General features: G+C 46.8%; 2 protein-coding genes across 7 annotated transcripts in view; one reads left to right on the top strand and one right to left on the bottom strand.

The window, feature by feature from the left end:
• Positions 1–6,934, bottom strand: part of NISCH (nischarin) — a 31,570-nt gene extending 24,636 nt beyond the window's left edge. For all 6 annotated transcript variants that reach the window (XM_062585415.1, XM_062585416.1, XM_062585417.1 and 3 more), the window contains exons 1-2: positions 6,780–6,934; positions 796–879 (exon numbers count right to left, since the gene is read on the bottom strand). In XM_062585415.1, coding sequence (XP_062441399.1) covers positions 796–879; positions 6,780–6,866 — 171 coding nt within the window. In that variant the 5' untranslated portion in view covers positions 6,867–6,934. The remainder of the gene's footprint in view (positions 1–795; positions 880–6,779) is intronic.
• Positions 6,935–9,712: 2,778 nt separating this feature from the next.
• TNNC1 (troponin C1, slow skeletal and cardiac type) lies at positions 9,713–17,873 on the top strand. Its single transcript, XM_062585403.1, has 6 exons — positions 9,713–9,789; positions 14,047–14,077; positions 14,503–14,649; positions 15,995–16,109; positions 16,390–16,526; positions 17,696–17,873. Exons 1-6 carry the CDS (start codon positions 9,766–9,768, stop codon positions 17,725–17,727), a joined length of 486 nt encoding a protein of 161 aa, XP_062441387.1. The 5' UTR covers positions 9,713–9,765; the 3' UTR covers positions 17,728–17,873.
• The last annotated feature ends 685 nt before the right edge of the window (positions 17,874–18,558 follow it).

The following is an 18,558-nucleotide window of genomic DNA, read 5'->3' as shown; positions in this document are numbered from 1 at the left end:
AAAGACTAGGTTATTGCCTGACACACCATCTGAATTTGCATGGAAGATGCAAATGAATGCACTAAGAACATGCTGTCTGTCCCTGGTAAGATCCAAAACTAAAACTGCTTCAGTAAATTAAAGCTACTACTCAATTTCTAACCTTTTTAGAAAGAACATTTTATCTTAAAATTATAGGAAGTTTAACGATGGTGTATTCTGGGAATGTATGAAAACGAAAATCCATGTCTGTCCTGACTATCTCACTCACAGGAATACGCCACAAAATGTCTGCATGCCACAGAGCAGAATGCAACTACTTAAAATGATAGAACTACAGAATATTAGGTGAGTTCCTGAGAAAGGAGCCCAATCTTGAATACACTGGACTTCCTCTCATTTTCACTTGCTATTTTTAATCCGTACTGGTTAGTAACTACCATATGCAATCGTCTAACAACAGCTTATTAGCATCCCCTTGAAGACAGTCTTTGTTCCAATCCAGCATCTGGTCATCAAACTAGCTATCACAAACACTTCTCATGGCAAAAGTCGCAGCGACTGCAGCCTGAACTGTGTTCTTTCCGATACATGTTTGTGTGTAAGGCTAACGTCCAGCTCAATCTCCTACAGTTCAACGAGGGAGTGTAATCAGGGCAGAAAATGCTGCTCATGCGAAGAAAGAACTTTAGTTTGCAGTTCAGATAGTTTAATTTCTATCTAGCAGACATTCTCACACTTTGAGGAAATAATTTGTTCCACACAAACTGCAAGATGTCTTGCAAGAGATCAATGTCACAGTTTTATTATCTTTACCTTTTCATGCAGGTCATGGAAATCACTATAACGATGTTTGACTGTCCATTGATGATTGCCAACACTGACCTGAATAATATATACCTAAAAGAAAGAAAGTAAAAGTAAGGAAAGAAACTGAAAAAGTAGTTAAAAGAAGCTGTGATATGTGTATGTCAATTTATCACTATAAAGTGATTCATTTTTCATAACAAAGTATGATAGTTAACTAAAAGCTTATCCAAACTCTACAGTGACTTTGCTGGTGCAGGATGCCTGACCTCATGCACGACTGCTCCATGAACAAAAATGGGTAGATGCACTCCTTATTTCCAAGGAACTGCTATTATTTTTCCAAACTGAAGTTTAGCCAGACTCTCAAAACTACTACTTTTTCTGAACATTTGTGCAAGCCAACTTAAATTGGCATTCGTACCTAGCCACACAGCAAACATGAGACAGCAGCATCCCTCCTTCAGATTTACCAAGTTCTACAACAGGCAAAGGAACTTGGTGAACATCTTGCTGTCCCTTCACAGTTAAGCAGGAATCTAGAGCCTGACCTTCAGAAGTCTAGGCAAATCCTTTAGTTTGTTGGATGTTAACTATTTTATTCCTTTCAGAAAAAAACAAACATAACAGAGATTCGTGAGTTACGACTGTGCCCAAAAGAACCATTACAATTAACTAAAGCAATTCAACATTTCTTTAGAGAGGGCTAATCATTTTTAATTATGCACGCACTGAATGGACACAACTCAAGATTTTCATTGCAGATGGCTTTTCAGATTGAACTGCATTGATACTGCAGGAAACTCTCAATCCACCTTTGGGTATATCAGAAGCAAGTCATCCCAGCAAAACTGCCAAGACAGAAAATAAAACAAAGCATAAAACCACCATGGTTCAGCAGAACCAGTTCTTCTTACATACACATCTACTTGAAAACAACCAATTAAAGAAACTGTTATCTATTCCTACTATACTCCTTGTAAAAAACAAAACAAAACAAAAACAATCAAACAAAAAAAACCACAGTTGACAAGCAGATATTGCAAGCATTTAACACAGTAGGGAAACTGCTTGCTATCACAGGTCACACAGACCTGATTCATAGGTGCTATGGGAAGGATGTACATCTATTGCTAATCCCACTTGAGGAAAAAAAAGTATCAACAGTCAATTTTCAATATGTCACATAAAAGAAAGGCAGTTTTCACTTACTATCAGCACAAACCAGTAGAGTAACAAACACTAAACAGAATACTACTTTAGTGTTAAAAGACCTATAGCACAGATGCTTTTTTTGTATGAAACATCTGAACCTGTAACACGCTGGCTTGCTGAACAAAAAAACAAGTCCTAGAGAGTATCGAATCAAGATGTCTGACTAGTGCATACAGCAAATGATGTGTCAGTGTTCTGATGAGCAATGAAAAACAGACAATAGTTTACACAGAATTATAATCCCAATTAAGGCTTGCGTCTGACTTCCTGTCATGTGTTGGGAAACTGGAGGTCAGCATTATATACCACGCCCATGAGAAACTAAAACAGAAATAATCTGAGTATTCAAAAGTTTCTCAAAGGTCAGAGGAAAGCAAGTGGAGACTCAAAGAAACCAGAGGATTACGTTTAAAACTAAAAAAGTAGTACACTTAGAAGCAATAATAAAGATACTGCTTCCATTTAAAAGCTAGCCGTGCTAAAAATCTTACGGGAGATAAAACAGTATAGCTAAACACAATGTAGATTGAATATACAATGAATAAAACCTAAGATTAGACACTGATAACCCAGTAAACTTCACAGCTCCCAACTGGCAGCTTGTGAGATAACGAAGGGATGCACCTTCTCTCTTTCTACAATACTCTACAATCAGTTAGGGTTAACACACAATAAAGGCCTCTCGCTGAAATGACAAGGACTGATGACTTTTTTAGAAAGAGAGTACTGAACCAAGTGGATAAGCAGCCTGGTCAAGAAAATGTCTGTGAATATTTCAGATGCACTGATACAACTCCTCAAATTAAGATTTTAAAAAGCCACATTACCCATGTAGAACACATCTAGAGCTAGCAGTACGCATTTACCCGTCAAGCAGCACTGGCAGCAGAATGACAGCAATCGATTTCAGATTAACTCACAAGTAGCCTTCATCAAGCAGAACTGCTACAAATGCAATATGCTTATGTGCTCTAAAGTCTCATTTCCCAAATTTATACAGAAATCAATCAGTCATTTTAAAGCAAAAATCTGAAGTTTTTTTTTAAGTATATCTACAATTAATTTTAAGCGCACTAAGATGAGAAGGCTGACATTTTATTAAGTTTTTTTCAGTGACTGCCTATCCATCAAGCCAATGGCTAGAAGGCATAAACAAAGGAAAGGATGATGAAATTCTATCACAGTGCCTTGTCTCCCAGACATAATTTACCATGTGAACTCTCCACTCACATTTTTGTCATAAACTCTGTTTCTTTTGAGCTAAAATGTGAAAGGGTTTACATTCCCAGGTTTTCATCCTGGCAACCTATCTCCTTATTTTCCAGAGTGCCTTTTACCAGACTGTGTAATGAATATTCAACACCTTTTTACATATCATTTGCTTTGGCCAATTTAAACTGTACTTTGTAAAGTGTTTAATGGATCTATACTGCTGTATTTTCGCATGATAATTTTTCTTACTGCTGAGGTTGTTTATACAGACTAGTCACTTCAAGCTCATTGCAATTAAGTAGTCACTCCCCAGCCAGAATGTCTTTCAACTCCCTCAATATTTAAAGTAACATATTTACTAGTAATTTATTTTTTAATTAGTATATAGCTTTTAAACCTGCTGTTAAACGAACATCAGTGATTCCCAACTGATCTTCGTGTACTTCCTGAATGGTTATACAAACCTGCTCATCTCTCATGGTATGGAGTACTTGCAATTCCCTTGCATCCCTCATCCAACATCACACTGGTACTGTCAAGAAAAAGACAAGTACCTCACCTTACAGATGACAAAAAGAGCTGCCCACAGGCACACAGGCAGTCTGGGACGCAGGTGGGACTGCAGCCACTAGGTCTCAAATGCCGGTACAATGATGCAACCAAATCTCCTCCTCCCTGCCTTGTCAAGTAGTCACATAGTTTACACCCATTCAAGGAAGCCACAGTGTTTTCCTTACCCACCAAAGTAAGCATTTATATTAAAAACAGCTGCAAGAGACAGGAAAAGCAGGAAGGCATTTTAGGCCAAACAAACACATAGCAGGAAACAAATGAAGCACTGGCAGCCTAAAGGCCTTTTTTACAATCAGCCAGCCTTCAAGTCATCATCTAGGAGGATCAACATATGCAGGAGAAATACCTCGTGCACTATTTCTCTAACACATGCAGGAGAAATACCTTGCGAAAGTGCTCATTCTTTACAAAGTCAACAGAAAAATATGAATGAGTGCAGTATCTTTCCACTAGATTAATCCATAGATAAGCTTCCACCCTAAAATTTCAACAAGAATCACTAATATTTTAAGTACCACTTTCAAAATTGCATAGAACTGTGGGCCTGCCCTATGTATTTTACAGGATTTAAGCTCAAAATGTCAAACAAGTAATGTCATTAAAATATGCCTCCTTCTGTTGAGGTTATCTTGAAAGCTGAGCTCTAAAATGTAGGGTAAAATGGGAAGCAACAATACCAAAAGAAAACTGATTCTTTCAAAAACAAGGATGTAAATAGTGCTACTACTGTTGTGACTACTATATGCTAATGGATAAAGATGCTTCTTGATATTGCTGTTTCCCTTTTCATCTTTAACAGATTTGACTGACTTTTCTACCACTCATATTTCACTTCTGCTCAGGTACAGGTCCCTGTCAAGTCCTTAGTGCCACAACATCTGAATTTTAAAAACTGAACACAAATGTTATTTTTTGTAAATTATTTCATCTTGTGAACTATTTTGTAAACAATTTCTGTTTTCATTTAAAGATACATGCCTACATTTCTAATGGCATGGGCTTTTTCACAGAAGCTGGCTGCAGGTTTGAAGTCCTGCTAGCAATCTGTAAAGGTTTACCCACAAGTAAACTCAATGGCATGAAGCCCTGGAAACTGCAGCAACATACTCAAATACTACCAATTTCTGACAAATTTTGCCTTCCAAACATCTTCCTTTCAAAGTCCCCTAGAAAAATGACACTAAAACAGCATGCAATTTCCAGAAACATAATCATTAAATAAGATTTAAGGCCTTAAAAATTAAGCTTCTGATAGCAGTGGCTTAAAACATTATCCCCAACTATCAGCAGATCTTCATATCTGCTGAAGTTTACCTGTTGCAGAGTAAGTTATGTGCCAGTACTCCAGTTCAATCTAGCACACTAATGTTACCAAAGGTTGGTTGTGCCATGATGCTGATTTGCAAGCTGAAGCAGATAAATAGCTCACATTCCACCTCCTGTGTCCATAACTTGTGTCTACTAGAGTATGGAGACAGGTAATATTTTAAATTTTCTCAAATTCACTTGAATTTCTCAATCACAAGTACTGCAAAATACTCATGAAAATTCTATCACTAACACTATCAAATCTTAGTTCATATGTAAAACAGAAGTTTCCAATCATCATGCCAAAAAAGCCTCACCATGCCCTGACTCATCTGTGACTTTGAAAACAAACTTGTTTGGGGGAAGAACCACATTACAACAGACACAGTGGTAACATCAACATGCGACTAAATTGACAGAAAGAATTGAAACAATCCTCAAGAATGTATTTTAAGCTTCTCACCAACTAGTTCATTGGATGCTTCCCTTAACAAGGTGATCTGAGGCATTCAGTGAATTTTTATCTAGGTCTGTAAACATGGCCACTCATCACCCAAGAGCTATTCCCAAACAGGAACGTTTCAGGTGTTATCAATAAGAAAAAGAGCAAAGCCCTTCAAGTACTACAGCTGTGTAAATTCTCTTGCCAAGGCATAGTTTTACAATCACTATCTTATTAAAAAAATCAGAAAGTGCCTTCCTTTGGCTCTAGAGTTTTTCTGAGTACCTTTCCAGTGACAGTAATTTAAGGTACTACTCATAAAAATAATACACAACTTTTTATAAGCACTTTCTAAATAATTTTGCCCCTTTCTTTTTCCTTCCTCCAAGTTCCTAATGCAAGAAGCCACCGGGGATCATAACATGCATTCTACAGAAAAAGACTATTCAAATCATAGTAAACTAAAGTAGGAGTAGAAAGAAAAAATAGTTATGTAACAGGGTGGTGTTCTCTACGTGCATTTATGTTAAGGCTTGTTTTTGTGATGAGCTTCCTAAAAAACCAGATCAATTAAGTCTGGGTACAATGAAACTTAAAAAAAAAAAAAAAGTTACAAACGAAAAATTTAACTTTTCCAACAGAAATGTTGCCAACGATCTTTCCTCTTTTTTGATGGGGTAAAAGAAAAAACTGCCTGAGAGCAATACCATGGGCAATTCCATCCCCAAATCATCTATCTTCCTCTGAATATAAAATGAAACTTCTCAGGGGGGATTTTATGGTATTTTCACCTTAAGAAAAGGTCTCATACTCTATTCCATCCAGCTTTAAAAGCCGCATTTTCTCAATACCGATTTCTCATGATATACGTATATATACACAAGTAGGAGAGAGAGACATACGCGCACACGGAGGTACGTATGAAGGGGGAAGCTCTTCCAATTCAGGCTCCACTAAAACACTAGCCCTTCCGAAGGGTCAGATTTACGAAGAGCCCGCAGGGGCCAAATTTCCTGGTGCGGGACACCACAGCCCCCCCCGGGAGGCGCTTCCCGGAAACTCCCCACCTTCCTCAGCCGCTGGTAGGGAGCTTCCACCGGCGCCTCCCGCCGCGGCTCAGCACAGCGCCGAGCCCGGAGGCAGCCGCCTCACGGCGCGCCGAGCCGCGGCCCCCTCCCCGCTCAGCCCGGCTGCAGCGCCCGCACGGGACCGCGCCGGGCCCGCCGCCGCCAAGGGCCCTCACCGTGTAGGTCTCCACCAGCTCGGAGCCCAGGACGCGGGCCCCGCGAGGGGGCTCCTCGCCGTCCTCCCCCGCCGCCGTCGCATCCATGGCGCTGCGAGAAGCGCAGGGGAGCGGGCGCCGCCGCGCTCACGCCGCCGCCGCTCCCTGCCGCCCGCCGCCGCCGCCGCCCGCACCAGCCGCAGCCTCGGCCCGCGCGCCCGCCGCCGCCGCCGCCATCTTGGCTCCCCCCACCAAGGGCGCGGCCCGCCCCGCCCGCAGCGCTTTTATTGGTCCCCGGGAGGGGGCGGGGCTTGCTGGCGGGGGCGGGGCCTAAGGCCGGGAGGGGCGGGGCTTGCGGGAATGCGCGTGCGTGCTAGGCTGCCCGTGCGGGAGGCTGCTGCAGTGCAAGGGCGAGCAATGCAATACTGTGCGGTGCTGGGCTGTGCAGTGCTGTGCAGTGCTGTGCAGTGCGGGGCTGACCTATGCAGTGCTGTGCAGTGCGGGGCTGGGCAATGCTGTGCAATCCAATGCAGTGTGGTGCAATGCCATGCCTTGCTATGCAGCGCTGTGCAATGCAATGCAGGGCTGGGCTGGGCGGTCCTGTGCAATGCAGTGCTGGGCTGGGCTGGGCAGCATTGTGCAATGGCGTGCAATGCAATGCTATGCCTTGCTATGCAGCGCTGTGCAATGCAATGCAGTGTAATGCTGGGCTGTGTAGCACAGTGCAATGCTGTGCAGTGTTGTGCAATGTTATGACTTGCTTGCAGTACTGTGCAAGGCAGTACAGTGCTATGTGATGCAGTGTTAGGCTGTACAATGCAGTGTAAGGAGCTCAGGCTGTCCAAGCTGGCCAAGTGCAGCTAGGGACTGGTGTGTACAATGCGCACAATGCACATGATGCCTTGGAAATGCAAGAAGATGCAGTCCAGGCCAAGGCAGGCACTAGCACAGGGTATTTGAGATAGAATTGCAGAGGGCAAGGCCAGTCTTTTTTCTGAAGAGTATTGAACTTCATCATAGTGCTGTGGCTGTGCCGCAGCATGCACCAACATCTGCCTCTGGAAGCGGTGATGGCAGTGGTCCAAAGCAGTGACTCACCCCAGCTGCAAGCAGCTCCCAGTGACCATCTGTGGTCACACCATGCTGCTGACTGCCTGGAACAAAGTTGCATTGGGCAGAGGGGTTGCTGCAGTGATTCTGTGATAAACATGCCTGTCACCACCTCAAAAACTGAGTTGAGAGCTGGCCTAATGGGCTGAACATGGGCATAGAGGTGAGACCCATCCTAGGTGCTCAGTGATGAGCACAAGCACGGAGCAGAGCAGCAGAAAGCCCTATTGGAAATGACTGTAGAAGGAGCTTTTTCTTTTCTTTCTTTCTTTTTTTTTTTTCCTTGCAAAGACTGCCACTATTCAAGGAGCTAATTTCAAGTGAATTCAGAGTGTAATTCAATGTAATTTTACTGAGGTTATAAACTCTGTTTACCCCAATGAGCTGTGCTACGGCGGATTGGGAAGTGCTTCAAATCTGTGCATGCTAAAGGGAATTTGTGCGCCAGGAATTTGTAACAGCAGTAGATAATCCCAAAGGATGGCAAGCAAATCCCTGTCTGCCTTTTCACCGTCAAGTGGAATTGCCCTGAGGTGAAGTCATGGGAGGTCTGTCTGCAAAAGCACCTCTAGCTAAAGGAAGACGGTGTCACTCCTCTCCTGTTGCTGCTACCTAATCTAAGCAAGGTTGCAATTACTCCCAGCGCAGCCTCGTAGGCTCACGGTTGGGAAGCGCTCGGGGCGCCCGGCCCTCCGCCGAAGGGGAGCCGCGGTGCCGGCGGGGGTACCGCAGCGGGAGGCAGCTCCTGCGCCTGGCAGATGCAGCTGCGACCTCAGCAGTGGATAAGCAAATGGAAGCGCCGGCTACATACCCCCTCCCTTTTTATTTTGGGTTTAACCCCCAAATGCTTTCCCTTGGCTCCGCACTCACCAGAAGGCCCTATCCAGTGACAGTGTACAGCAAAAGCAGTCTGAGAGGGACTTTCCTAGCGCTGTCGCACCATCGGCAGGAGCTGCTGCTGGACCCGCTGTCCTGATGAGATAATAAGCAGTTTTACAGAGTGAGTTTAATTAAGCTTCCTCTGAATGCTCCAGCTTCTTAATTAAATAACCCTTTGCAGTGCTCGCACATTTCTCAGTTTGGACCGGTCCCCTGCTCTTCCCAGGGGACTTCCCTACGTGGGGGGCCAGGCAGCCCTGTCCTGCCCCCAGGAAAGCGATGCTCCCAGGCAGCCCCTGCGTCTCGGACAGGGGCACAGTCACTGCCGGCAGCCTAGATTCAACCGGAGGAGGACTTAGCCAGCCGTAAAATCACAGATTTGGGGTTTTACTCTCAGACATCAGCTTGCTCCCGTTGAAGGTGGCTAGTTTTGACTCTGGAGACTTTGCTCCAGGTTACTCATTAATGCCACTTCAGCCGTGCATTCGGTAGGGACTTCTTCTTCTTCTTTTTTTTTTTTTATTTTTTTTTTGTGTGTGGGCATGCTTGCACCAGTATTTTTATTAAAGAAGTGCTTTTTAGAAGAGAGGAAACCTACTCGCTGCCCGCACAATATCGTTAGCTTTCTTAATATTCTTTTATTTAAAATGTTGCTTGAAAAGGCTTTGCTGTTAATTCCCCTGCCACACACACATTTTCTTGTTGCAAAAAAGCAAAAAGAAAAAGAAAAGAAAAGAAAAGAAAAGAAAAGAAAATAATAGCTGCGGTTTTGCAGGAATACATAAGAAAAAGCAAAGTAAAAAAAAAAAAAAAAGAAAGAAAAAAGAAAGAAAAAGCGCCCTGGTCCGCCCCGCGCGGAGGGCAGCCGCGGAGCGGAGCGGAGCAGGGCAGCGCCCGCGCCCCCGCGCCCCTCCCCGCGCCCCCCGCGCCGCGCCGCGGCGGGGCCGGCCGGGGGCGGCGGCCGCTATATGAGCGCGGGCGCCGCGGCAGCGCCGCCGTCGCCCCCCGCCCGCTCACCATGGACGACATCTACAAGGCAGCGGTGAGTGGCGCCTTCGCTCGGGGTTTGTTTTTTTATTGGGGGGGGATTTCGGGGTGTCCCCCTCCCCGGAGCCGCGGCGCGGTGAGACCCCCGCAGGCTGCTGCCTTCGGCCGGGACGAAGCGCTGCAGCTTTTGCCGCGAAATGAAGACGATTCGCGCGTGTTAAAATCCACCATCTCCCTTCTGATCCTTTAACGTTCTGCCACTGCCAAATTTCCCCCTCCCATAACTGATTATTGATTTTTTTTTAATTGGTATTTAAAAAGCTCCCAGCTTTTATAAGTTATTTCCAAGCATCCTCATGTGCTTCACCAGTCCTTCGCCCCTGCAATCTGCTGTAGAGAAACTAAGAATGTGAAATATGCTCCCGGGGAACGCAGAGGCTCCCGAACTGCTATTTTAGATTATGCAGCTGCACGTTACTCTCGCTGTGCAAATCCGAACTGTCTGGGCTCTGACAAAGACCCCGCACCGGTCGGTAACTTAAACACGCAGTGATACGCGAGCGGAGTAGGGGTGGAAAAGGCTCTGCGGGGTGTGGATCGCTGCTCTGTCCCCTGCGTAACTGGAGTCAAAATACATTAGAAGGGTTTTCTGGTGTTTTTTTATATATATACATACACACACACACACACACTTTATACATATATATATATATATATATATAAACAAAAACAGAAAAAAATGTATCTATATCTGTATCTATCTATCTATATACATATATATAAAATACAGTTGATCAGGCTTGATTTTAACCAAGGGCACGAAAAATACGTCATGCAAGTGCTATTTTAATTTCAAGATTTTTAGAGGGAAGAAAGACCTTGCTTGAAATGTAATGGAGGAAAACAGCAAAATGCCCACGCAGCCACCTCTCCGGTCCTCTTGGCCCAACCTAGACGCTTGTGAGACTGAAAACCCGTAGCGCTCTGGAGGTTTTCAGTGAGAACGGAGGCAGGCTGTGCGATCCGGCATCGAGTTTCCCTAACAACCACCGCGGAGGAGGAAGAAACCGTGACCTGTAAAACTGAAGGAAATCCAGGCCTCTCCGACCGATCTTTCTGGTCAAACCCGGCCGCCGCGGCTCGAGGGACAGGTCCTTCGGGCGCCGTGGCGGGGCCTGCCGCGGAGCGTCGGGAGGGAAGGCTGAGGGGCCGGCGGTGCTAACCGCTGGCCGAGCGGGCCTGTCCGTCCGCCGGAGGAAGGCGCTGTGCGCCGCCGGCCGCCTCGCGGCCCTGGGGCCCCGAAGGAAGGGGTTCCTCGCGCCGGAGCTCCGGCCGCTCTCCCTGCCTCTGTCCCGTAAATGGGATACGCGTGGGCCAAGATCCCCCCGGGCCAAGGTCACTCCTAGTCAAAGTCCGAGGACGTCGGTGGAGTTAGGCCATGGAGGAATTGAGCCTCAAGAAAAGGGAACTTCACCATAAAAACACCCGACAACTTCTCACTTTGGTGGCCAAAAGCTTAACCCAAACGTGCAGGCGTTGAACAGAGACGTGAGTTGTGCAAAGTACCTGCTGGAGCCCCGCGAGGGTCTCGCGGCCCGTCCGGAGGCGGGGGCGCGGGCGCAGCCGTGGACGCGCGGCCCAGGCCCGGGCCGCTGGCTCCTGTGCGGGGGCAGAACCACTGCGGCCGGGTACGGCTGAGACCGACGGCTTTCGCTTGGGTCTATTCCTCGAGATTTTAACTGTAAGAAGATGTTCGCTTGGAAAAAAAAAAAATCTTTCAAGAAGTTGTACGTTCCCCACCTAACTTTGAACAGAAACAAGAGCTGGAGAGCAGAGCTGATCAAAGCCAAAACTGCAGCAGAATTAGCGTTATCGCAGCCGCCCCAGCGTCGTGAGCTTAGTGTGGCGTCCCAGCACCACAACGTGGAAAACCTATCACCTGTGAAACAAGATGCGGCGGGAAAAGCGGAATAAAGCCATGAAGAGTGTCTGTGTCCAGAGGCCTCTGTACTGAAATCCCCCTGTAGTGAATATATTTCTCTATAGTTACCTTGCATTTAAAACTTGCGTACAGTTTCGCCTCGCATCTGTAACTTTATCCAAAATGCGCTAATCAAAGCAGCTTTGGAAGTGAGTATTTCGTTTGCCGCTTGTTGAGGACATCATATTTATTAATAAGCATTATAGGATTGAATGAGTTTGTGCCAAATGCGCTGCAGGCAGCCACAGAGTCCAATGGCTTTTCATCTTGCCTACTCATGTCTAGATAAGGCTGTACCAACACAAAGCTATTCTGGGAACATTTTTAGGCTCTGCTAGGCAGCGCTAAAAGAGCAGTGCCAGGGACAAGTGTCCAGATAAAGGGCTGCAAGGATAAATACCGAAGCCTTTCTGCTCCCGGGAACAATCGGCGAGCTCATCTTTAGCTTCAGCACCGCTCTCACCGCGGTTTATAAATAGTGGATGCGCCAAAAGGGTCGAGTTACGTGAGCGGCATGACGGTGGTGGCCGCAGACATTCGCCTGGGGAGCACTGCGCCCGCCACGAGGCTCCCAGCTCTCCTCACTTACCGCCAGCGCAATAGCCCTGACCGCCAGCAGCTGCCCACGGCCGGGCCGGGACCGGCTTGGGTTTGCACCATGCGAAGCTGAAGAGCAATCCTGCTGCTGCTCTGCTGCTGTTACCCCTTTCTGACCTGAAAGGACTCACCTCCTCTCATCCACAAAGCCAAGCAGGCTCTGGATGAGGTGCACAGCTCACTTTGTCCTGCAGGTGGTCGTCCTCCGTCCGGCTGAGCAAAAGCCCTCTCCCAGCCTCTTGCTGCAAGCAGGCAGGGCGACTTTGCAGCTGGTGGCTTTGCAGTTGTTTTTTACGAAGCGATTGCCCTTTGGGGCAAGAATATCAGCCTCCACCCAGAGAAGTGGTGCTGCAACTCAGTGTTGAGAGGTTCTGATAAAGTTGTGTCAGGACCCCGACGAAAATACAAGCAGGGGGTTGTCACCTTGGTATGGCTCAGTTTGGACATGGAGGTCAGGGAGCAGCAGATAAGGACTGCAGCTGATGGCTGGAGTGAGGGGGAAGCTAATCGGGTCAGTACTCTCTGCACGGAACAGAGTCAGATGATTTGAGAGAGGGGCCAGAGATGGACCCCCCTAAGCTAAACCACACAGGAGTGACCTGGCATAGGGGTAGCACCTGGCCAACTCCAGAGAGGCCTGTTGGCCAGCTCGGGGGCAGGGAAGAAGGCAGGAAGACATCCAGCGTTTTAATGGAGGTTACCAAAAGGACGGTTGGATACGGTGGTGTGGTCAGTAGTAGTAGATAAGCAGTACCTCTAGGAAGGAATGAAGCCAAGAGAGAAACGCACTTAAAGAGAAGCAGCAGGATGCAGGTCCCATGCATTCCTCCTTGCTTTTCTCACTGATTATTTTCATTAATTCATGTTAACTGAGAAGCTCCTACTGATCACTTGCAGGAGAAGGAGCCTACAGACACACAGCCTGGGTCAGGGCCACACAGGGTTTGGATCCAGGCAGACCCCCAGGGTCAGTGATCCCCTGGGGAAGGGGTGCTGGTGTGAGCACCAGGGCTGCAGCCCTCCCTGCACCGGAGTGGGCACTGCAGGGTACCCACTGCTGTGCTCAGGGCACAGAGCCAGCTCTACCCAGCATTTGTTGGAAACAGTGGCATGCTTTTCCCATTAAACTGAAAATACAGCTTCACTGCATTCCCCTATTCTAGCTTCTCTCATCTACCTAGTTTTATCTCCATTTTCCAGCACGTTGGTGCAGGTAACATTGGTAACTGCTGGTTGCCCATCATGGGTATTTGGGGATGGTCTCATCTGCCTCTCGCTCCTCAGGGACCTCGCCTGCATCTCCCACCTCTGACCTGGCCTTAGCCCGAGCTCCCTCAGGGGCACAACCCTCCTGCTTTGAAGACTCCCAGCAACAGCAAATTATTCCCAAAGGAACGGTGGAAAAGGACAAATGCTTTTTCCAGCTGGTCCTCGCTGTTTGTGCAAAGGTTAATAGTGCTGCATGTCTGCTGCTGCCACTCTTGTAAAATGATGCTCTCTTCAGAGGAACTGCAAATAGCTTTAAGGGGAAGAATTTTTTAGCCTATAAGGTGCTGCTGTATCAAAACCTTGCTGATTGTGTATCCTGTAGTCCATGAGGGGCAGTTGTTATGAGGATTAGTTAATCTTTGAAAATACTGCTGAACAAATGACCTTTTTATGACTTAAAAAAAAAAAAAAAAAGTAGTGGTGTTGATGAATAGAAATTAATTGGTCTCTGTATTTTAATTATAGGTTGAGCAGCTGACAGAAGAACAAAAAAATGGTAAGTGCATTTTTAATCTGATACTGCAGCCAAAAGAAAAAAAACCCGCTAGCACTCGGCCCATCTACCAGCTGCTTTGCCTGAGCTCAGCCAGGCTCAGCAATTACCCACCAGAAGCTTTTTGTTTGTTTGTTTGTTTTTTGTTTTTTTTTTTTTTTAAAAAAAAAGAAAAAAAAAAGAAGTCTTTCTAGTGGCTAACCCAGGCACAGCATAAGCCGAGCGTTTTTTTTATTTTTTGAACCACCGGGATTTCACCAAACGCAGTTTCTGCGTGTCTGTCCAGGTGCACCCCTCGCCGTGCTGCGGGCAGTGCTGGGACCGTGGGAAGCGGTGCCCGGTGAAAGCCCGCTGCCTCGGGCTGCCAGCGCAGCAGGACCAAGGCGGGTGACACTGGCACCTTTTCTCTCTCCTCTCTCTCTCTCCAGAGTTCAAGGCTGCGTTTGACATCTTCGTGCTGGGGGCAGAGGATGGCTGCATCAGCACCAAGGAGCTGGGGAAAGTGATGAGGATGCTGGGGCAGAACCCCACCCCCGAGGAGCTGCAGGAGATGATAGATGAGGTGGATGAAGATGGTGAGATATCTCTCTCTCTTCAGCTCCCCAGGTGCCCCAGAGCCCTCACTCGCTCTGTCTGCAGGCGGAGGTGGGCTCCAAGCGCCGCAGTGCGAGGGCCCGTCCAGAGCCACTGGTGACCGCGCGGTGCACGTGCCACTTGCCCCATGGGGAGCGAGCCTGCAGCCTGTTTGCCCGGGCCCTGCGGCACATGGCCTGTACCTGTTTTGTTGCAAGTTGGAGCCTAATACGTGGAGAAACCATGGTGCTCGATGCAGGAAGAGGGCAGCAGTCAAGGCTTTAGATAAGGAATGCCCATGTGGACACCAGAGAGACGGTCCACACAAAAAAAAGTGTCATCACTTTTTTGTAAGATGAGGCATCTTGGTCACTGATCAAACGTTCACTGTTCTGGCACCATCTGGCAACGCACATGGCTAGTCAGATGGTATCACCCACCGTGAAATGGTGTTCCCAGCAGCACACGAGCCCTGACTCTGCGATTCAGGGGGTGCTCGATGTCTGCACAGCATGCACAGGACTGCGTGGGGACAGCCTCAGCCTGGAGGAAGCAACCTGTGGCAGTGCCGCAGCTAAAGTTTCGAAGGGGATTAAGCACCCACCAAATTTTAGAGTGCTCCCTTTAGGAAATTTCTGCACTAAAAGATGCTGTAAAAATTATTATTACTGTATTGAATGCAGATAGATTGCTTGAACTCATTTGGAGGGATTACAGGTACTCTGAAATTAGAGAGAGACATATAAAATACTAACAGGCAGTTGCAACATTTATAATTAGAAGTTTCTCTTGGCAAGAAAGTCTTGCACTGCTGAGATATATGTGCTCACACACGCATATATTAATAACAATCATTATTAATTATATCAGTATACCATGGTCACACACAACAAAATCTGCTGTGTGCAGGCTGGAGAGAAATGCCATAAGAAGTAATTAGAAGAGAAAAAGCACTAAAGAATCAGGCAAAGGAGGAAAATACCTGTCTGTTGTTCACAACATCAATAATATACTGCCAACGTAAAAACACAGTACATGAAAGCCTGCTTTCTGGAGCTTTTATTATTTATATCTAGATGAGTGGACAGGAATCTCCGTAGCAGAAATTACCATTCATCGATACTTACAGTAGACTTTTGGTTCATTTTGTCTGGGCAAAATGAATGCAAAAGGCAAAAATTCAGAGATGAACTCACTCCATGGCCTCACCAGTGCCCTGAAAATTTCTTTTTGCTGCAGGGTCTCCTAAGCTTTGTTCCTAGGTTACTGACAGAGCTTTGATCTCACCTTCGGCTTTACCAATCCACATGCTATAGCGTTGTCTAACTGTGTTTGTTCTGCCTACAGGCAGTGGCACTGTGGACTTTGATGAGTTCTTAGTTATGATGGTCCGATGTATGAAAGATGACAGCAAAGGAAAATCGGAAGAGGAACTCTCAGATCTCTTCAGGATGTTTGACAAGTAAGAGATGTGAGCGCAACGGTGCGTGTAAGAGACCATGCTGTAAAGAGAGGTTATACGTGAACACAGGCGCTCCCGTGGCGGCTCACTGCATGCAGTCGCACACTTAGAGCAGGGGTAGAGCTTTTTTGCGCTGTCTTAGAAATACCAAGCATCCTCCCCAAAATGCTAATGTTTCACCTCTGAGCATGGAGGAATGGTGGTAGAAGTGCAATATGTCCTCGGCGCTCCTTCTCCAGCGCGTGTTCTTCTACTTCTGAGCTGTTCTATCCTTGCACAGAAATGCCGATGGCTACATTGACCTTGAGGAGCTGAAGATCATGCTACAGGCAACAGGAGAGACCATCACAGAGGATGACATAGAAGAACTGATGAAAGACGGAGATAAAAACAACGATGGCAAGATTGACTATGATGGTAGGAGTCTTTCTTGTACACCATTTGGTTGCAGGTCCTTGAGTCCCAGCCTTCCAAGACAGCTTCTGCTGTCTCAGTTCCCTTCTGGGAACCCATATGAGCTTGCATAGGCAGTGCTGGGCAATGCATCCAGTTGCCACCTGCATTTGTACAGGTGTACAAGGTTCGCCATGCTTGCAAAATTGTGGCAAGGGCCTGAAGCTCCCTTAACTGTCCCCAAGCTGCACTGACCACGTGAAGCAAACCTTATTTTCACTAGAGACCTGCTTCCCCCTTTCTGACATCTTAGACGAGCCTAAAAACAAGCACTAGCTCCTAAGTACTGTTTCTTTAAATATGGTGGCACCAAAATGACTCCCTGGTGGCAGCCCCAGTTTTCCTTTGGGAGCCACCTGCTTCAAGAAGATAATATTAGGGCACTTTGCATCAAGTGACAGGAGACATAGTAGCCCAACCTCAGGGTCAGCATGGCCATCCTCTCCTGGCTAACCACCTGTCCTGTCTGCTTGAGGGTGGATCAGCAAGCTACTGCTAGCATTTTGAAGGATGCTGGCCATACTATGTGCTTGCAAAACAGCAAAAATAGTCAGCAGTACACCTACGTGTTTCTTTCAGGACATTTTTTGTTGCACTTTTGTGAGCTGCAGTTGTGAGCAGATTCAGTGCAGACAGTTTTTTTTCCCCCACCTTTTTTTTTAAGCATCAAAGAAAGGCGATACAGATTTAGATCATCAGCCCAGAGCAGTATATAAGGCTCAGCCACCTCAATGAAATACCTTGCTGTAGGAGACAGGGCACAGTCTTCAGGAAATGCAAATCAACATATCAACTCAGTGGCAAAAACCAGCATCTCCTGCATTTCCGAGCAGACGCTGCAGCCCCGTGCCTCATGGCCCTCGCTCCCTGGGGGCTCAGCTGCCTCCTGCATTTTGGCAGCAGCCACCTTTCGAGGGCAAAGCTGGGCTTTAGCAACATTTCCGTAGCGAGTCATGAGGTGCTCTTGCCACAGTCAGAGGAACAGTAGCTGTGATTTTCGGCCTCTTGCACAGAGGTGGGAGGGAAGAGGAGAAAGAGCTGTGGAAACATGCCAAAGGAGTACTTGGCAACTGTGGATGGCGCTTCGGTCCTCAGCTAACACCCACTTGTCTCCAATGTCTTTTCCTTGGCAGAGTTCCTGGAATTTATGAAGGGAGTTGAATAAACCTGAAACAAGATCCACAGCCTGAATCTTCAGAATCCTTCCAGTGCCATTGTCTCATCCACTCAGTTATGTCCCCATGGCTACTAGCATGAAGACTAAGTGCTGAAAAGGGTGGCCATCAGGAAAATAAAACATTTCAATATTGACTGCCTCCAATGGTCATTCCTTGGAGATTTAGTAAGAGAGCTTTACTGTGGTTACATGTTCATGATTAACAGTGCTGCTCTTTGGAGCAATACCAAGCATCTGAGAGCCAAAAGTCTTGATCGATCGGGAAAAGGTAATACAACAATTGTAGATTTAAGCCTGTAAGGAGCATTTTATCTATGCTCTAGCTACAACCACTAGCAAATCAGAGTTGTGCATGAGAAGCAGGGTGCTAGCCCACAAGGTGTTTCCTTGCTGCCTGTGGCTGGTTGCCCACCACTGCTCCTCACACCTCAGCCCAGCCATGAGGGAGGGCTGCAGGAGCCTGTGCTCAGGTTCAGGAGTTGGCCCTTGGTGCTTGTTGGACTAACTGGATCACCAGGAGCATTTTATCAATAAAAAGTTAATTAAGAGCCTCTTAAGCCATCACTGAAATTCCTGGTGTCCTCCAGTCAAGGGATACACTGTCCCTCTTCTCCTGCTTTCTCTTTGGCTGTCCTGACCACCTTGACACTGGCAACCCTGCAGCGTATATAGAAACAAAATCTCTTTTTTTTTTTTTCCTTTGGAAATGTTAATAAAAATAATTCCTGAGCCCAGGTGGCTGCCTCCTTCCCTTGGACAGGTCCAGAAGGAGGAAAAGCACGGGCTGCCAGCGCACGATATTAGCAGGGCACAGTATCA

This window comes from Rhea pennata, chromosome 12 (assembly GCF_028389875.1).
Source record: "Rhea pennata isolate bPtePen1 chromosome 12, bPtePen1.pri, whole genome shotgun sequence".
Classification (NCBI taxonomy): Eukaryota; Metazoa; Chordata; class Aves; order Rheiformes; family Rheidae; genus Rhea; species Rhea pennata.
This window is presented reverse-complemented; position numbering and strand designations above follow the sequence as displayed.

Bases quoted from the DNA above. Each gene is read 5' to 3' on its own strand.
- TNNC1 (XM_062585403.1), top strand. From the start codon at position 9,766: ATGGACGACATCTACAAGGCAGCG. The intron at 9,790-14,046 runs GTGAGTGGCGCC...TTTTAATTATAG, and splicing joins ACGACATCTACAAGGCAGCG to GTTGAGCAGCTGACAGAAGA. The intron at 16,527-17,695 runs GTAGGAGTCTTT...TTTCCTTGGCAG, and splicing joins TGGCAAGATTGACTATGATG to AGTTCCTGGAATTTATGAAG.